At 40.1% G+C, this 21,432-nt stretch overlaps 1 protein-coding gene across 1 annotated transcript; it reads left to right on the top strand.

Annotated features, from left to right (window-relative positions):
* The first annotated feature begins 1,607 nt into the window (after nucleotides 1–1,607).
* Nucleotides 1,608–19,000, top strand: LOC119736037 (prostaglandin reductase-3-like). The gene is made up of 13 exons (XM_038210030.1): nucleotides 1,608–1,836; nucleotides 3,518–3,667; nucleotides 4,486–4,573; nucleotides 8,096–8,197; nucleotides 8,928–9,026; nucleotides 10,635–10,674; nucleotides 11,324–11,352; nucleotides 12,107–12,181; nucleotides 12,444–12,515; nucleotides 13,527–13,588; nucleotides 14,622–14,721; nucleotides 17,276–17,461; nucleotides 17,961–19,000. Exons 1-13 carry the CDS (start codon nucleotides 1,805–1,807, stop codon nucleotides 18,033–18,035), a joined length of 1,110 nt encoding a protein of 369 aa, XP_038065958.1. The 5' UTR covers nucleotides 1,608–1,804; the 3' UTR covers nucleotides 18,036–19,000.
* Nucleotides 19,001–21,432: the final 2,432 nt, after the last annotated feature.

Genomic DNA, 21,432 nt, shown 5'->3' with positions numbered 1-21,432 from the left:
CCGATTTTGTCGCATGAGTTATAAATTAAAAACATCGACGAACAAACTCAATTATTTACGTAGAGTATACGGTACGTATATGTCTATACAAGGCAGTCAAAAAAGTAACGGTTATCATAGTAATATAATGGGCTTACTGACCCATTGGCATGATCGGTGCTTCCCATAATGCATCGCGGTGAACCAGTGAAGTCGTTGCCTCCATTTTGTCAGTTGATTGTGGGTTTATTTTATGTTCCATTCTATTTTTTTTCTTCTTCATAAACATCAGTGACATGGTGGATAACCACTTCTTTTTATACGGGTTAAACTTAGGTTAAATAATGGTGAATCCAAATAAAACAAAGTATAACGTCATTGCCTGCAAAAAGTAGCCGAGGATTTAAATTTTGTCATTTTATGATCTTTGTGATATTTTTTGTTTCTTTTTTTTTGTCGATTTGTTAAACCATAAATGTTATGAGACCAGTTCATCCGCTCTCTTCAGGCCCATCCCCACCGAGCAGTGCGCTGGGCTTAATGCACGGGCTGATCGAGATTCATTGTTGTTTCGGGTGGGGGAATTGAAACTTCGAAGGTGGAGGGGGGACACATCATTTGACGCTAGGGTGCTCGATCGATCTTCCCCCTTTTCCCTATCTCCATCATAACAACACTTGATAGGGGGAGGCCGTGGCCTTGGCGTAATGTATAAAGCCGAAACTCAATATTAATTGACTTCTTCTCAACCGTTTCAATATAGGCCTGATGGGCCTCGCATAATTTGCACAAAATGCAGGTTCGCCCCCTCCATCCACCTAGCAAATAAGCCCAATTGGAAATCCAGGAGATTGTAAGGACACTTCCGAAAAAAAGCCCTCTAGCGCCCAGTTTCCCAGATCATTGTGATCAACAAATGACAATATCAAAATGATCCCGCGAAGCATTGTTTTTGCTGAAAGACTGTAGAAAGTCTGATAATTTATTGCGCACATCGTTCGTTATGAACACCGCCCTCATGCGATATTAATACAGATATATCTACCTTTCTTCTGGTACTTTTCCTGCCACACATTGCAGCATCGCTGGTAATCTGTCCAATATCGCTGGTCTGGTTCCGCGACCAACAGATTCTGACTATTATCTCTAACGAATCCTATGTCAGGTTTGGTTTAATTACTAAATGCTTTTAAAGCTTCGAATTTCCGATCAAATTTTTAAAAAATCACTTGTTTCATATATCATACAGTGCGATATTTATCATACAGTTCGATAATACATTGAAGCGTACTACTTCGTGAAAACGAAAATTTACAGTTTTTCGGTTTCACGAACTAACACTCACTTTTTTCTCTTATTTCTTGTTTATTTAATACCCAAACGGGTGAATAACAGCAATTCAATTCATCAAGTGTCCACAACGAGAAACCCAACTGAAAATACTCTGCCGTTTTGACGCAAAGTGTTGTTTTAGAAGGCGTGCAACTTTAGATGCCGTTTTCTCCGATTGCTAGTTTTTACTGGTAATGGGTGTTACTTCGTGGTGTTGCTGACGAATATTATTCATGACCTTACCGTACTTGTACTGGCGCCCGCATACAGATAGCGGCGCTTCCATAATTTCATGCAGCTATGTTGTGCAAAGCGCCCAATAGATACACTGACTTGTATGTGTTTACTCTGCACGTCGTGCCCATTCAGATGTGAAGCTTTTTGGGCGTAACTTGGCTGCGTGCAGTCACTCTGTATCTGAGCTTACATCGGGCCTGTTTGTTTTGCACAGATAAACGGATCCTGCTCACGAGGTGGATTTGCAAGATCAAAGATGGCGACGTGCGCAACGGACGGGGAGAACAAGTGAGGTTTTTTTTATAGTAGATTTGAAGTATCAGTTGAGCTTTTGTGACAATATTTCTTCATAATTATTCTAGAATTTATTTTCGTAATTAAAAATAGCACGACTGATTTCCTTTTTTTCTGAAAATTATAGATGGCTTATCGTAAAAATAGCCCTTCTGCCTACAACTCCGAAGCAGGCGAAATTCGTGTGCGCCCTATATTAATCAAGCCTATTAGACGCGTCATTGACGCCATTTCTGATACGGAACGCCATCATAGCAGCCATCATAGCAGCCATCATACATTTCTGGTGCCCATCTTTAATTTGGTCATACACAGGGTGACCGTTTTAGCAGATTTTCGGCTAACTTTGACAGAATTTTTGTTAAAAAACGAGTTTGACAGAAAATTTGACAGAATGGATTTTTTGGCAGATTTCTGGCAGAATTCTGCAAAAATGGTAATTTGACAGAAAAACAGCAAATTTGAACAAAAAAATGTACATTTCTTTTAAAAGAGCTTCAATCCTTTCAAACAAACTCTTGCATAATGGGACAGGTTGGCTGGTCAAGCTAGGTGCTGAGGTTTTCCTGGGAAACGGACTTGGTCGTGGCCGGATCCGCGTTTTGCCCAAAATTTACCAATAGTTCCACAACATCTTTATGTGACGAGATTATTTATTATGAAATTTGAATCTTTTATTAATTAAGGCAATACTACCAATCTGCATGTGATTTTAAGTGTTTATAGTGTATTTTGAGTAATATACTTGATTCACGAGTCGGCAACATTAAATTGACAACGAGGAAAAGTCTTCTTTTTTGGAACTTGCGAGTAAAAATGAAAGCGGCAATGAAACATCAATTCATTACAAATTAACACCAGTAGTCTGCTCCGATGAATAATTTAAAACTTGGGATTAAACACACCCCCAATGTTTTAAGCCACATTTAAAAAAAAATGGTATTGAGGCTTGTAACACACTCCAATCATAAAATAGTTTGGCACCATCTCATTCAGCAGTTTACAATTTATAAAATAGATTCAGGGAACACGATCGAAAATGGCGTCCTTGTGCATTTAAGGTTGATTGATTATAGTTGCCTAGTGTTTGTGATGATCAAATCACAACACACAGGCTCCATTTGCTTTTCATGTAGACCCAGTAACTGATGGGGTACTAGACCTTTTTTTTAATTTTTTTTTTTAGAATTTTGACTTTGGTCGGTCTTAAGACCAAACCAAGACCAAAGTCAAAATTCGCAAAACAAAAAGAAAAAGAGTTCTAGAACCCCGGCTTATACTGGGTCTACTTTTCAAGCATTTTCTTTGTGTCCAATAACAGCGCCAGTTAAAGTCCCAAAGAAGAAAGATAAAAACCTATCCTGTTGAGGCTTCAGCTCAGTGGATTATTAAACTATTCGAGAAAGCAGTGAAAACTCACTGCACGTTCTTTTGATCACAGAACACGGTTTTATCCGTGGCACTCGGTATATTGTATTTCCGAAAACTCAGTCAATTCAGTGATTGTTGGAAATCATCTTGGTTTCTTCTAAATGACAGCAAGCCAGACGGAATATTTTCACGAGGTGTTTAGTACCAGTGCGATCTTGATTCCAAGTCTGTAGGTAATTACTTTGGGGGTAAATGCAAATGATCTATTCCTAATAATATTTGAACTGTTTGATCCGCATTGCAGTGAGAGGACCGCAAGTGGTGATGTGGCACTGCCTGCCACATTTAGGAAGCTGGTCTGCACCAAGTTGACTCCACACTTTAGAGATGCAGTGTCAATCGAAACCGTTCCTATGCTAAAACCGGGACCACAAGAAATACTCGTTCGTAACAGGTACGTGTCCCCTGAACCAGGGCTGTTAAAAAAAATCACGATTTTGTGATTTATGATAAATGTTGGTTTGACTTTAATTTATTTCCAATAATCACATGTAATTATGACATTAATTTTGTATATGAGGAAGAATGTTGAATTAATGTCTAGCAACTTGAATTAAATTGTGTCCCATTCAACCCAATTTTCGAATTTTTTTTGCCATTTTGTACCGTATTTTGGTGCCTTTTTTTGCTTTTATGCAATTCGAATTTCCATATTCATGAGCAAAAGAGTGATGTCATTTTAGGCAGAACCTCAATGTTACAGCTATTTCAGTACCAAAAGTTGCCAGAATTGTGGATATTTTGCTGTGTGATTCCTTGTTGTGCCAGCTTATTACACGGCAGCTAGTATCGTTAGGTAATGAACACACTTTTCTTGCGATTAATGTGTTTAACAGGAGATTGTTTTGGTCCACTCGTTAAACAGAACACTCCTAAATTGAACAGTGTGACATCACAGCAACAGCGCCCTTGGGTGACAGGAAAAACATAGAAAATGTTAAATGTTTAAAGAATTGCACTTTTCAATACAATTAAGCAAAAAGGAAAAATCAGTAAAGTTTCCATATAATTAAGAGGAGTAAAAAGTTGCACAAGATATGTTCCATGGAAACAAATATTGTATGTACCCTTTAAAGGTCTTTGAGCTACAAAGTCAGACGTCATGAGTTGGAATACCACCTTACTCCCTAGGAATCTGATTTAATTATATATTATAACACTTGTAAATGGAGTTTCAAGCACAATTTCCTTGGCTTATTTCCATTAAAACAGATTCGCCGGGATAAACGCAGGCGATGTCAACAAGACTGCCGGCCGATATAACCGGGCCGATAAACCTCCTTTTAACATCGGATCTGAGGTGGGTGACAACAGCCCTCCCCCCCATAAATTTATCTGGCTGACCGTTTTAGCCGATTTTCGGCTAACTTTGACAAAATTTTTGTCAAAGAAACGAGTTTGACAGAAAATTTGACAGAATGGATTTTTTTTCTAGATTTCTGGGGGGGGGGCCCAAAAAAAATTGTGTCTCCCAAAAAGTGGGTAAAAAAATTACGGCATTTTTTTGGATTCTCGATGCTCCGTGGTGCGATCTGAGGCAATTTCTGACCACTTTAGCCAATGTTTTTTGAGGAAAAGATGGTGGTGTACTCATTGCCTGCCTTTATTGCGACGTCACATAAAAAAAAAACACAATTGGTTTCGGTTTTTTTTGGGGGGGGGGGCATGGCCCCCTTTGGCCCCCCCCCGGATCCGCCCTTGGGGTTAGGGTTAGGGTTATAGGGTAAGGATTTCGGGAAACATCGGTATTGGGGATCATAGGTATGCACCCATAAGAACACAGTACGCTTACTGACAGTGAACTACACTTTAGAATGTTCCAAGCAAAAAGTCCATTACTTCCCCATTGCACACTTTTTAATGGTATACCAGCATGCAGATCAAAGTTAAACGGAAATAGCCATCTAAATTCTGTACACTGCTCTGTGGTTGTTCAATAACGCTTCGTAAAATTTAAGTATGTGTTTTATGTATTTGTATACTTTTCCTATTTTTGTTTGCAGGTTAGCGTGCTTTGTGTTTGTTTTTGCTGGTCCCTTGCCCATGTAGTCACACGGTTTTATCTAATATTATGTGCTAGTTTTATTTCTTATGGTTTGTATTGATATCTGTCTTTTACAAATGTTGTTTTGGGGCCCACTACAGGGTGTTTCAAAAAACAGAAGGAAACCCAACTTTAAAGAATGAGTATGGACAGACGATATGTTTAATGGCTATAAAACTGGTATCATCTGAAAGCGTCATCTCTATGCTTTTCAATGATACCATGTTTAGGTTTTCTGAGTCATGCATCAGTGATCATCATTGTCTTGAAAACTGGATGCAAAAATGTAGTTGGTTCACTTTCTTAAAAAAAAAAAAAAAAAAAAAAAAAAACACCACTAAGCACGGTGTGCCTATTGTTACGGAAATGTCTGTGAAATAACTTGGATGTTAATCCTTGGGAAAATGGCACATTTTTTTGAACGTGGCTTGGGTCAAAACGAGAAATTCATGACGAACAATAAAATCCAGTTTTGAAACAAACCTGACTTGTTTTTTGTTTTTTTTCTTTTTATGCACTCGTGTCTTCTTCTTGAATACTTATTCTCATGCACACCATGCCTATTGTGTTTGACATGAAAGTGAACCAACTGCAATTTTGCATCAAAATCTCATGACAGTGGCGCTCAGTGATGACCCTGGAAATGTAAAAAAGGTATCATTGAAAAGCATAGAGATTGCGATTTCAGATGATACCAGTTTTATAGCCAGTAAACATTCAGTCTGTCCATACCGGTTCTTCAAAATTGGGTTTGTTTTTATTGAAACACCCTGTATAGTAGGGAGATACTCCCGAAGACTTGTGCACAATTTTGTTTCCAACTTTAATGACCCCGAATTCAAATTTTACCATATCATAGCCCCACGAGTTTTGGTGGTTTTACTATTTCGGACTACGAGCAATCAATCTAGCCTATTTGCGACGTTACAATTTTGCCTCTAAATATGAGCTGAGGTATTAGGGAGACATTGAAATGTCTTCCTACTTCCATATGTCCCCCAAAGGTATTATGACTCTAAAGTGTCTCCCAAAGATCCTATCTGTGTTGTAATTACTAAAAACACCTTCATCATAAAAGTGGCGCTATAGATGTATGAATATTATGTCTCTTCCTGTATCTGTCTGACTAATACAGCTACCATCACTTTACCATGATGCAATTTGTCGCGCAACAATCAGTTTTTGCCTAGGCCATTGTATTTGATTTGGGTTTCAATTTTACCTGATGATTAGCCTTTCGCCAAGGCCGTCGTGGCTTTAACCATGGTCTATTACATAGACTAGGCTTCGCCACTCATGCACGCGATTTTTTTCCGTAGGTGGGTTGCTCAAATGTCATGCATAATTCAGTTTTCCTATGAATCGTTGCAAGACACATAATTAGGTTCTCGTTTTTTTTTTTGCCATTAAAATAAAATTTATCTCAACGATAAATTCAGAGAAGAAAAAATGGTCGATGAAAATGAGCAGCGACGACGTGGATTCGAACCAGGGATCTTTGTACCCATAGCTCATCTTGCTATCCAGCGGAGGCGGAACGGTTTTCAAACTGGGGGGCATCTACAAAAAGGGGCACTTTCTCAGTAAAAGGCATCTTCCGTCAGTGCATCAGCGTATCCAGCTTTTTTTTGGGAGGGGGGGTTAATATCCGTGCTGAAATGTCAACACATTTTTTTCACCGGACACTCGAGTTTTTGCTAACTTGTCTTTGTTCGTAATTTACTTTTCAGTTTTCACTAGGGCTGTCCATTTTCGAATAATTTAGTCTTCAATTACTATACTTGGAACTGCGTTGCACCGAATATTCGGATATTCGAAATTATACAACACCTGTGAATAAATCCCCGTCATCTGATTGGTGAATTGTAGATCACGTGACATATTATTATTCGGTATAATGCACGGTGCGACCATGCGTTATACCCATGCGTTATACCGTTTCACTTTGCGCTTGTTCCATGACGCGGTATTTGCGTGCAAAATGCATGCTGGTGTGCGCGTTCAGCGTAGCGCGTATTGTTCCAAAGAGCCAGCGCTACAGCGTTGGGTTCAAACATTTTCGTGAAGGGGTAGTTCAACATCTTTAAAATTAAAATAAATTGTAGTTTATAATTTACCAATCAAATGACGAGAATTTATTCAGGTGTTGTATAAAACAAATAACGAATGTTTTACGTTCGTGCGATGGAAAGAATAATTTCATTCGGTGACAGATTGAATGTTCTATTCCACTCGGCTTCGCCTCGTGGAATAGAACATTTAATCTGTCACCTCATGAAATTATTCTTACCATCGCACTCACAAACATTCGTTATTTGTATACTGCCATATGCATGCTGCGCCGGTTAAAATTTACGTGCGGTGCTCGATATGGTGCGCTGGAGTGTTTTGTCGTAAGTAAAGTATGTTATAAGTGTAAAGTGTTTTAACCTGTTAAAAGATGTGAACACTGAACCCCCGTCGGCAAGAAAAGGTTGCAGTCAACAAACAAGTGATACCTGACAATAAAGCGCTGCAAGTTTACGGTAACATAACATCACATTCGTGTTTATGTATGTGTGTGTTTTTTTTCTTTGAATATTCAAATCGGCAAAAAGCTATTCGAAAATTCGAATGACGATCGAATATTCGACTACTCGGTATATGCGGTACAGCCCTAATTTTCACAATCACACTCATAACGGCATTACGTGTGGTGATTATATTATCAATTTCTTAACAAATTTTCTGTGTGTATAATGATGTTGTGAACAACGTTTTCATAACCCATTTTTTTAGGCTGTGGGTGAGGTTGTTGGCGTCGGTAGCGAAGTCAAAAATGTCAAGATTGGACAAGGCGTGTGCTGCTACTTGGAAATGGGGGCATTTTCGGAATATCAGGTCAGTTTGATTAGTCCTGTATACACGTCCCTTATTTGACCAGCACAACAGTGTCAATAAATAATAACTTAAGATGTCATAAAACAATCAGAAAACCTGATGAATGGGCAAAAAAACAGAGGCAGTATTATACAATATTTATTAAATAATACTAATAGCGGAGTCTTACATAACGTATCTACCAACAATTGTACTCAAGGCGCTGGTAATTAAGTTTTGTTTTTAAAGACAGGTAAATGAAGTTTTGTGAGAAATGTGAGACCCATTATGTAGCAGCTTTATAAGGGTTAACAAGGTGCTGCGGCGCATATTGCAGCCACTGCCGGAAAAACCGGAGCAAACCCCTTCTCTTAGCGATAGTTGTAACTGGGTTCTCTAACGTGCTTTATACAACACATGGGACATACGGCTTTACGTCCCATCCGAAGGACAAAGCAATAATGGTAAAGTGCCTTGCTCAAGAGCACAAGCACCATGTTGTAGTTTGTATTGGTCAATTTATCAGTGGTATGGGTTCTGGTTTATTTAATCAGTACTCATGAATTAAACTGTTAACGCAACCACAGTTCGGTTGGAGCATACACTTTATTTTTATACACTTTATACACTTCCTAGGCGTGTTTGCATGCAACATTCCTTCCCGTCAGGTTAATCCATGGCAAAAAAGTGCAAGAAACCAATGGAACAATGAGACTTAAACGGAAAGTTTGAAATTATGATGTTTGTGCAGGTAATTCCAGCTAAGTTGGCCATCCCAGTCCCGTCGGTGAAGCCTGAACATCTTGGTCTGTTACTAAGCGGAATGACGGCTGATTTAAGCCTAAGAGAGGTAAGTTCAAAGGTCATGTTAAGTGGTGTGCATATAAGCCTTTTCGGAGTTCCAACTGCGCATTCGTAACCTGTGACAACGCGCATTATTTGTCTCAAATGGCCTTTGACAACATCGCGCCACTGACTTTACAAAAAGGCTGTTTGTTCTGGTTCTGGTTCTGGTTGTTACTGTGCAAACACCTCTTAAGTGGTTATCGCGCACAGGTTGTGCATTGTGGGTACTGTCAAAGGGCATTTGAGACAAATAATGTGCGTTGTCACAGGTTACGAATGTGCGCAGTTGGAACTCCGAAAAGGCTTATTATGGTATATAGTACGGGAGCCGTGTGCCATGGTTGCAGGCCAGTAAATCGGTCCGAAATTGGCTTGGCCGGCCAAATCACGATTTGCATGCCCTCAAATTCTTCAATATTTGAGCATCTTGTGGGCCATGAACTTGAGGGTTTGTACAAAATATGGGTGGAAGCCGTGCACAGGACTGTGAGCTTGTGTTTCAGTGACATTTGGATGAAATTGGGGCCCTAATAGCGCTCTATTTTCCAATGGAGTGTAAGCACCGTTTTTCAAAATGGCGATGGGCTTCAGGACTACTTGGAGGGCTGATCATCTTCGGATGGAAATTTCTCCTAAAAGTTATCAGAATAACCCCAAAAAATTTAGAAGAAAATGAACATGATGTAATATACTTTAATTTGATGTGTGTCTCGAACACCTTTGGAGAGTTGTGGGTATTTTCCCCGAATTTCTGAAGTGGGGGCATTTATCATTAGGGTCTATGGCAGTTTATTTACTGGTCTGCAACCCTTTAAGCCAGTTCGGTGTTCCAAAATAGTCTGGTGCACAACAAGATTCGACTAATTTTTTTTTTCGGGATAAACGAGGCAGAGAAATGCACACAAGCCTATGGGGGACGTGGTAACCGAATCTGCATTCTATGTAATTTTCCGTGCAATCGAAAATAGATGGATACTTTCGTTCGCCCGAAAGTTTGGACACACAAGACACCTAAAAATACCTCGCTGTCCAAACGTTTTTTTGCAAAATGTTACTTCCGAACACGACGATCTCTTCAATTTTGCTGGTACCCCGCTATGCTTTAGCACGCATATGATGAAATGTTAATCCCGAAAGAGAAATCGTCAAATCTTGATGTACACATGCGCAGAGGTAATACCAAACTGGCTAACAAACACGGGTACCCGCATAAAAAGAAACCAATCCAAATATTTGAAGTTGTCTGAAGGGGATTTACAGGTTTACTGTACACGAGCGTCATCTGTTGCGTGTTAAAACGTGAATGCTGTTTTGGTTTTCCATTCTCCCACAAATGACATTCGAATCCTTTCTTTTTCTGTTTCACTGTCTGAGCAGTTGCTAAGTGATTTGTAAAGTTGGTTATAGGTACTCAATCCCATAATCTGGAACCGGTTCCTGACATCAGCGGTCGGGTACTCGGGTACTGGTTCCGTTGCGCACCCCCAAACATCATCTTATATACATGTTTTCAGTAGTGACATTTATACAGAGTAACATTAAAAATTCACCAAGTAATGTACATGTTATATAAAACAGATTATGATTTCTTTTCTTTTTTGTTTGGTTTCAGTCTGGAAGGATTAAAGAAGGAGAAACTGTTCTGGTGACAGGTTGGTTTATTCAAATTCACCTCAATTTAGGATTATTTTGTTTTGTTTGTACATTCCCTTGTTTGTCTGTTTCCTGCCCCCCCCCCAAAAAAAAATGTTTCCCGGGAAAACAGGGAAATTGTATTCGTATTTTGTTTGAAAGCAAAAAAAAACAAAAAAAAAACTTTAGAATATATTCATTGGACCTGTTGATTTATGATGAAATGGTTACCAATAGTGATCATAAACAAGCATTTTTCTTGGATGCATACAGGGTGAGTAATAAAAAAGGAAAGCCAAATGGCGCCCCCCTATTTTGGGGGAAAGAAGCTCTGCATATATCACCCTATAGCCCAAATGATTAGCTTTCGTTTAGTAAAAGAATCATTCAAATCACTCATGTACATTTCCAAACAAACACAGTTTTCAAACTGGACACGTAAATGAGCGATATGAATACATGTAATTCTTTTACCACAAAAAGCTTATTCATTGGGGCTTTCACATCCTAGATCAGGGAAGTGCCGCATGCAAAACTTCCTTAAATATAGAGGGCGCCATTTTGGTTTCCTTCTGTTTTTGGTTTTTTTTTTCTTTTTTTTACTCACCCCGCAGTGTGAGCAGTAGGTATATTTTACTCACCAGACTTTTTAAATTTGCTTTGTCTCAGCTGCTGCCGGAGGGACAGGACAATTTGCGGTGAGTATCAACCAAAACTTTGGTTTGTGGCCCAACAATTCCCCCCCCCCCTTTTTTTTATTTTGCTCCTTGTCATCATAATGTGCACGTGCAGTTTTGGTATGGATGGTTTCTCAAAAGCTGGTGTACACCAAATTGACACCATTTGTGTGAATTGTGGTTATTTTGGGCACCCTGCAAACAATAGGCCTGAGACTTTGTTTACATGTGCGCTTTCCTATGTAGTAGACTGTCTCTACTTCGTCTGGCGTCCCGACTGCGCTCCCATAGTAAAGCGCATATGCAAACAAATCCATTACGTCATATGGTCTCAGGTCTAGTACGGTATTAAACCTGAAAACTGTGCGTGGGGTTTGTTGCGTTCAGTTTATTTAAATTAGCACCGAAAAAGCGCACCACACCTGAGTGTGCGTGCTGTTTTGGTGTCCACACAATGATGTAAATTTGGTGTACAGGCAAAAATTCATCAGTACTAAATCCTTAAACACCACAACTGCATCATGTTGTTATTAGGTGCGTTTTAATTATTTAAATTAGCACCACTAAATACACACCCACTTCACATGCGAAGTGATGCTGTTTTGGTGTGGCACGCCATGCACGCGCAGTGCTGCTTCTGCTTATAAAAAAACATTTAACCGTAACATATTTAGGTGCGAGATTAATATTCTCACTTTTGCTTGTGCTTTTTGAAAACAATTTGACCTAAAAAAACTTTAGATGCTAGATTAATATTCTCGTTTTTAAAATCCAGGTCCAGTATGCTAAACTGGCAGGATGTCATGTTATAGGAACCTGCTCTTCAGATTCCAAAGTGGAATTCCTTAAGGTATTAAACAAGCTTTGTAGTTGTTTGTTTGTTCATTTGTTTTTTGCTTTTTTGTTTATTTACAGCCTTGGTACGAGTTGAAGGAATGTTATGAGGATGAAAATATAATTTCTCATATCTTTCCGTCGTCGTTGAACTGAAAAGTAAAGTCCACTAAATATCTTGGAGATAATGAGTTTTTAAGACTACAACCCAAATAGTTTGTTTGTGTATGGTGTTGTGTTCTTGGCATTAAATACATCTTTCTATTGCTTTCTTCAAGGGTCTTGGCTGTGATAGGCCCATTAATTACAAGACGGAAGACTTAGGCCAAGTGCTGACGAAGGAATACCCTGTAAGTTGAAGACAATCGTTTTCTTGAGTCCCTTTCTTTGGATTGGCGATTCATACGTTCTGTAGGCAGTCAGGTGTTAATCTGATTGGCTAGTCGATGGGTTAATTAATTCATAAATTCATTGAGTCAATCGGATGATTAATCTGATTGGCTAGTCGATGAGTTAATTTATTCATAAATTCTTTCAGTCAATCAGGTGCGTTTTTGATTGGACTAGTTGATGGGTTAATTATTAAAGTTCTCTCGGTCGTTCATTATGTTCATCTGATGAATCTGTTGTTAGATTATTTCATTCATTATTTCTTACAGTAAATAAGTGTCTTACATTGGCTAGTTGGCGAATCTCCAGGTTTATATTCTGATATTGGTAAATACCTAAGACAGTTTACCAATTTCTATTGGTGAGAACCCGTCACGTGGTATGGTCTTACACGGTTGATAAAACACCAGCTGGCTGGACTTAAACACTTTTCCAGTGTCACATGATTTTTGGATTCCTATGAAATCTGGTCCCTTTTATACCCTTTTATAATGTTGAACGTTCATAAACACTTCAGTTTGCGCAAATGTTACGAGTAAGTCAGTATTAAACTTACACTTTACATCAGCACCGCTGCGTTTTGCGTCACAAAGAACAGTTCGCGCCACGCACACGCCAATCTCCATATAACGAGTTGTTTACGACTACTCGCGCGAGGCGCATACCATAAAATAGCCAAAGGGTTGCTCAAAAAACACGAAGTAAACCTGTTAAACTATAAATCGTTGGAAATGTATAGGTATTCGCTTGTTTTTACTTTTTAAACGAGGAGGTATGAATGGGAATAAATATGTGCTTGGCCGGTATTAAACAGTACAAGTCCGTTTAAGACCGGCCGGGCTATTATATATCAGCGTCCATTCCCTCCGTCAGTCTTAAAAACGGACTTGCTTTAAACCAGCCAAGCGCATAATATATATATTTATTCCCTTATTAATGACTTTCATGTCTAAAACCTTCTTTGATTTCAGGCCGGAGTGGATGTGGTGTTTGAGTGTGTTGGTGGAGAAATGTTTCACACCTGTCTTCATAAGTAAGCATTCTGTGGCTAGTTGTGGAATTCAAATACGTTCAGATGAAATCAATTTTGTGGATCATAAAGTCATGTGATTTTGGTTATAGTTTAAAAAACGAACCATATGAAGTATTGTTAGATATTTTTGAAAATTAAATCAACTGGGACTGGAATGATACTTGTAAGGAGTTTCACAGCTTATCCACTATAACCGATTCCGCAAGCTCGGTGGTCGAGGGTTAAGACGTCTGCACTAGAAAGCAGCAAGTCGTGCGTTCGAGTCCCACTCGAGTAAGCTTGTGAATTTTTTTTCTGGCAAGCTCTCGGTCAGATAATGAGCTTATAATGCTTATTGATAATACTCGGTGTCGATGAAGGGCAGACCCCAATTAAATGTCTATTCATAAATACCTGAGACAGTTTACCTATTCCTATTGGTCAAGAGCCCGTCATGTGGTTGTAAACCGCTGATGGAACACCGGCTGGTTTTCAATACAATTCCTGTGTTCTGCGCCACATCACGCAATACGCGCCGCGCGCGCCAATTTCCATATAAGGAGATTTTTTGGCACTACTCGCACGAGGCACATACCACAGACATGGCCAGAGGGGTGTTTCACAAAACAAGTACTTTGTTGAGCAAAAACGTAGGATTTTTTTTTCTTCTGAATTTATGACTCGTTTTGAGTTGTTGCCCGAAAGGTATTTTTGACTTGGGAAAATAATCCATGTGCGTGGGCGATATTAAAACCGACTGGTCACCGATAAGAACCCTCATCTTTGGCTCGGGCCACTATCGGCGTCCATGCAGGCCATTAGCCGGTTTTAAATGTATTTGTTTAAAACTTGCCAGGCACATATTAATTCCCTTATTAATATATTCAGGGATGTCTCAAAATCTACATCAACATACAAGAAGTATTGATTAGAGGAAGTCATGTGTATTGTATTTATTTGTTGGGGCTTCAGAAGTCAGCAATATAATTTAGTAGGAAAAGTTAACAACTACAGGTATTTAGTCATTATAACTTGTTGCTGAATTTGTGTACAGCCTGGCCGCCAAAGGGCGCCTTATCGTCATTGGCTTCATCTCTGGATACAAGGCATCACAGATTGTAGCACCGACGATACAACCCGAGGAAACGTTTCGGGTAAGGAATAGCGTTAATCAGAGTGTTATGTATATGTTTTGGGGTAGTCTGAACATCACCCGTGGTCCAACGGAGCCCCCTTCTCTCTGTCTCCGGTCAAACGTGTGATATATCTAAGCATTTCATGCGACCCCATGCGCCAGCTAATCGGAGTCGACGTGACGTCAATTCATGCCGAAAAGAGGACTTAGTTGTTGATTGGTCAATTACACGCGATACTTATGATGTGATGATCATACGAAGCCACAGGACGTTCGCTCATCGCGTAACATTAAAATATCGTTACAGGCCGCATCCTGCAGTCTATTTTGCGAACACAATTCATAACTTCAAAGTTTTAACATACGTCGTGTCTAGGTGTATATATATATGTGCATGACAACGAGTTACCGAAGACTGGATATAGAAAGCGCCCGCTGAATGGTCAGAATCTAGAGGTCAAGACGCAGTCTAGTTGCGTAATGGACCGATCCAGTAAGCACCGCCCCATGGTGTTCTGACCAATCACAGCCGTGATTTATGTCCGACGTGCATGCACAAAAATCCGACATGCGTGCACGCGCGTATGATGCGCGCAGAAGGAAAATGCAGCGTGGCATTGGAGAAGAGCACGTGTTAATTTGCCCATGTGCGCACTGGGCGGAGCTTACTCAACCTCGTGCCCCGTGGGTACGATCTTGCAGCGCCATGTTGTTTCCCATCATGCCTTGCGCGATCGTAACCCCTGGAATTGTGTAATTTAAATGTGCCAAAATACGGTACATTATAATTAGGGTTGCAGTTTATCCGTTTTACGTGCCGACGCCATCTTAAAATGTTAAAAGTTGTGATTTTGAAGAATCAATCCTTTCAAACACAACGTTTGGACCTTGTGTTAATTAGCAAAGATTTGTATTAAATGTACGTACCCCTTTCGTGCCTTTACAACCACAGATACATGGGGGTTTTTTTTGCGAAAAACGCGGCTGACATAATCCATATCATACAGGCATCGCGACTTTTGAATCATATTTTTTTTCTCGTACTTGACGTTACGTGCAAAGCACGCGAGCGCATTATGGGGGCGCCCGGCGTGCAATCTTCGAAACGCGCGCGCAGTACGCTGTGAGTAGCCATTCAGTGTCATTTACGTCATCATCACAGCCAGGGTTTTAGTGTCCCCTGAGTTTCCGAATTTTCTACGTCTCCGTTTCAGATGATATTCGTATGGTGGCCCTGAAGGGACATCGCATATCGCAAACGTGTGCGCATACGTATGCGATGTCGCGAAATTTATCGCGAATGTGTGCGCACACGTATGCGATGTCGCAAAATTTATCGCAAATATATGCGCACACGTATGCGATGTCGTGAAATTAATCGCGAATATGTGCGCACACGTATGCGATGTCGCAAAATTTATCGCGAATATGTGCGCACACGTATGCGATGTCGCGAAATTTATCGCAAATATATGCGCACACGTATGCGATGTCGTGAAATTAATCGCGAATATGTGCGCACACGTATGCGATGTCGTGAAACAATTCGCGAATATGTGCGCACACGTATGCGAATTTGTTTGCAATGTCGTGAATTTTATTGCATACCTTGTCGCATACCTTTCAGTAAAATTCCTAATGAACTGGGGAGTTGTAGCAGCTAGTCTGGAATCTAGACGTACTGTTAGATATAAATAGGGTCTGACTAATAAACCTTCGCGCGCACGCTGTTCCTCGTGCAATCGTTACTACTAGTACTGTCGAGCGCAAACTTGCTACTTGCGCAACTTTGAAATTTGCGCGCGCAAGTTTCAAACTTGTGCGATTAATTTTCGCGATTAATTTCACGACATCGCATACGTGTGCGCATATATTCGCGATAAATTTCGCGACATCGCATACGTGTGCGCACATATTCGCGATAAATTTTGCGACATCGCATACGTGTGCGCACACATTTGCGATAAATTTCGCGACATCGCATACGTATGCGCACACGTTTGCGATATGCGATGTCCCTTCAGGGCCACCATATATTCGTACTCATCAGTTATTCAATCAGTTAGACAGTCAGTCAGGCAACCTGCCAGAGAAACTCATTCAGAAATCAGTAGACCTCTGGTCGGGCTCCGGCAAAATCCTAGTCTGAGTGTCACCCGTTATCCACTGAGCCAAGTCTCCTGAATAACGTCTAATATGTCTAAGCATGCAGATAATATGCAAGCCGCAAGCCAGCCAATCGGAGTCGATTTTACTTTAATTGTGACGTCATTTCATTCCCAAGTCAGGACTAATAGTTTGATTGGTCAATTCGAATGCAGTGTTTTGTAATACAACAACAACCGGGCGCATATCGAGTAACATGATACAGAGCGCGTGTCACAGGTTTTTTGTATCCATGTCTTTGACGCGCAACGGGTGAATGACCGAAAACTCGATATAGAAAGCGCCCGCTAATTGGGCCAATTCTAGAGGTCAAGATGCGGTTGTCTTGCATAATTAATCAGCGAATCTGCAAAATCCAGAGTAAAAGTGTTTATATATTAAAAAAAGTCGTCGGTTTTGTCTTGCAGTTGCTTGGTAAGTCTGCCAGCGTGACTGCTTTCTTGCTCTTTACCTTCGCTGATCAGTGGCAGGAGTCGTGTGCCAGACAAGCTGCTCTCTTTGCCAAGGGAGCAATCAAAGTGGGCGTTGATCGTGGGCAGAATAGTGAGAGAGGAGCATTCAAAGGAGTGGAGAGCATTGTGGATGCAATTGATGTAAGTATGGCTGTGTCGGAATTACGTGACCACGGCTGGGACATTTTGGGGAAGTCATTTATCCTTTGTTACAACTGATAATGTAGTAACCAACGGATAATGTATCACCAACTGATAATGTCACACAAATTGACTGATACTGTATCACTAACCGATAATGTCACACAAATTGACCGATAGTGTAGTAAAAAATGTACTACACTATCAGTCGATTGTTGTTACATTATCGGTCTTAACCGATAATGTATCAAATATTGACCGATAGTGTAGTAACATTTACTACACTATCAGTCAATTTCTGTTACATTATCGGTTAGTGATACAGTATCGGTCAATTTGTTTGACATTATCGGTTGGTGATACATTATCCGTTGGTTACTACATTATCAGTTGCAACATCCTTGTATATAGTTTTAAATGTCACTTTGTTTCATACTTTCCAGCGGGAATTCTGTGACGAGTCTTAATGCATTATTTTGTATCCTTGTGTTTCTGACAGTATATGTATAGTGGCAAAAGTCAGGGAAAACTTGTGGTGGAGGTGAATGGGCCCCTTCCGTCTCCAGGACTGTGATTGGCCACACATCGAGATTAAAGAGCTGTGATTGGTCAGTCTCAAAACATCATATGAAAATGATTGGTCAGCCAATAGATATAGTTAATTGGCTTGAAAACATTGAGAATATTCATACGATAGGTAGTGGTATATATGCAGAGTAGAAACAAGGTACTTTTAAGCTATAATAAAAAAGTTAATTTAGCAAAGTTTCACTCCATGACAATTCAGTTTAGAAAAAAACTAAGGACGTTACGTAATTTTAGCAGTTTTAGTTACTCTTCTTTAGTTTTTTAGTTAACTCGAATCTAGCCACGGTGTAAAGATTTCACTTATTGGGCCCCCACTTTCTAAATCAAGTTCAAGTCGTTGTTAATACGTGCTTTTTTGTCTTCAAAATTTCGATTTTGTTTTCCAACGAAATTTAAAGGAATATTATGTCCTGTAACAAATAAATGTGCTTGTTTGTTTTTGCAGGCCTTTGCAGTTTTAAAAAGTGGCTTTTAATTAAATGGCGCGCTCCAGTTGCGCACACTATATTCAGAACGAATTAGGAGCGTCCCGCTCTTAATTCAATAGTTGAAATTAATTAATTGATTACTTGTCGTGGGCCGATTATTCCGTGCGATGTCTCATTTGAAAGCTCATAACCAATGTAATGCTTGTCGAAAATTATCCATTCCATTTGAAAATCATAGGTGCCACAATCTAAAAGCACGTATGCACCAACTTTAAGGTGTGCCAAATTGTAAATTCATTTGTAATAATGTGAATAAATTTCTAAATTTATTCACATTATTCATAACTAGGAAAACTCCAATGATTGGTCGAAAGAAAATCGAAAAGCGATTCAACATCCCAAACGTCAACAATCTTTTTCAGTTTCCCGCTCTTTCGAGTTTTTTTCTATTTCTACCCAATATCTCTCAGCTATGGCCAGAAGCTAGTTCCAGCTGACTTAACAGCAACACTTTTCTGTTAAAGGGAATATACATCATTCGCTTTTGCTGTAATTTTCAGAAATGGATGGAATTGGGGGGTTGAAAATATATAGCAAATATAGTTACACTGACTTTTTTGAGGTTTTGGGTTCAAAAATGCTATGAAAACCAAGAAAAACAATCGTTTTCCTGTAGTCTGGTTCCCTGACTCCATATAAGAAGAAACAGAACAGTTTACATACATTGGGGAATTGTAAGGTCAGGGAACCAGTCTAGCTGGCTTGTACCCGTTCATAGGTGTGTAATCGATTAGAAACAAGTGCGATGGTCAATTGGGGCCAGTATTTGAAAAAAGTCAGTTTTTTCCAACGCTGGTCAGCCGACCAGCGTTGGAAATTGATACAAAAATACCAATTGAAAATGACAGTATACCAGGTGCCATGATTTTACAGGATGCTTTACACTGTCATTCACTCAGTCCAGCAAGGTATTTCAAAATGATTTGGTAGTTTTATTTTTTGATATTTGCAAATGTTGTATTTTCCCTTTAATCACGTTTCTGTTGGAGTTGCTGGCATGATTCAGACCGTCCACGAAAGGCGAAAGGTGCCACATTATAATCGATTATAATTTTTGTATGAAGAACATTTATGTTTCTGCTACAGTCAACACAAAACATATACAAATTTAAATTAAAAGGAGTGAAAATGTAGTTTTCTTGCTATTTTCGAGTAAAATTAAACCATACTGTTGTGAAGCATTTCTGCAATTTCGTGAATCCAACTTATAGCCCATCCATGAGCCTATCTGATAGTTGTTGTGGATTAACCTCTATTATTGTCTTTATTATACGGGCCACGTTGCCATGCCCGGTGCGGATTCATACCTATGTTCCCCAATACCTATGTTCCCCAATACCGATGTTCCCCAATAGCGATGTTCCCCGAAATCCTTACCCTAACCCTAACCCTAACCCTAACCCTAACCCTAACCCAAACCCTAGCCCTAACCCAACCCTAACCCTAATCCTAAGGATTTCGGGGAACATAGGTACTGGGGAACATCGGGTAGACCCCCTCGGTGCAGTTGGTCTGGGGGAACCGTCGACGGCGCCCATCCTGTTACTTAGTCATCTTTGTATTAAATTATTCAAAATGTGAGTTTAATTTTATCAATAAATTATTTGGACCCGGATTCTGCTGCACGAGTTTCTTTCTTGATTTGTCCATTCTCTGATGATCCCAGTAAAAACACAATGAATGGTGCCAGATCCGGTTTTCGGCATCATTGCAACCCTGGAACGTGGCGTTGACGGCGGGCAACACCCAAGGACTGGTTGCCCTTGCCTTTAAGTCTACGGCGCACCCCCCCCCCCCCCCCCAACGTCGACGTCGGAAAAAAGGCAGCCACTACGTACACCACCATCTTTACGATTTTAGAATCTTTTGGTCACGGGAAAAAAATAAGTGGTGCACAAGTGCATTGGCATGAATAACGTGTCCGATGGCTCAGCTGGATAATGCCATGGTCTTCAGATCGGCGGGTGCGAGTTCGAAACCACATTTTTCCATCCCCCCCTCCCCCCCCCCCCCCCCCCCCTAATTTGCGGCTTTGGAAGATTTTATTTTTGAAGTCTGAATTTCATTATGTTCGAACTCATTTTTTTTTTTATATATATATATTTTTTCCCTCATGTTTTTAGGGAAGTGAAGTCCAAAACCTCATAGCGTACACCCCATGTGTTTAACGGGTTTTTTTTTGAAGGGGGAGATCGCGCCCAGGACCCCACACCGTTAGTGCTACTCACTAGGCGCTCGCGCATTACTTTAATCATTATGTCCCCCCCCCCCTCCGGCCCCAGGCCTTCGGCGTAGGCGCCACAACTTGCCTTCACATTTGCTGCTTGTTATTTTGTTACGTATTATTGCCGCCTTGTTACACATGATGCGCGGATTATTTTTGGCTTGAAAGGGCCAAGATTTATGGCAACATCTCCGGCAAGTACAGTAACCATCATTGTAGTCAGAATTCTTCCTCCGTGTACATGTAGCTGTATACTTGAAAATTGGAACAAACTCATCCGATCTTCAAAGGAGTTGCTTTCTAGTAATAATTAAGGTATCCTATACTCCGCAAACGTCAGGGCCGCGATTTCCAAGTGTGGGTTGTTGAAAGATGAATTCTATTCAGGATATTATTGCAATGTGCTACGATAAACTGTACATAGCTCAAACTGTGCCATGCCCAAGTACACTCTAAAAAAACAAATTAGTCAGATTTTAGTCAAACATTAGTCAGTTTGACTAGCCATTCAGGGTCAGCTAGGCCCAGCTAACACATCACGTTGCCACAACGTTGTGCAAAGTTGTGAAAATGTTGTCATTTGGTAACGTGTCACAATGACATTCAAGCAACGTTGACACAACGTTTGACTGTATAGTTGTTGGTTGTAAAAATATTGTATATCGGTAATT

Source organism: Patiria miniata, unplaced genomic scaffold (assembly GCF_015706575.1).
Source record: "Patiria miniata isolate m_02_andy unplaced genomic scaffold, ASM1570657v1 HiC_scaffold_29, whole genome shotgun sequence".
In the NCBI taxonomy this organism is placed as follows: domain Eukaryota; kingdom Metazoa; phylum Echinodermata; class Asteroidea; order Valvatida; family Asterinidae; genus Patiria; species Patiria miniata.
Note: the sequence above shows the minus strand (reverse complement) of the source record. Positions and strands in the feature narration are given on the sequence as shown.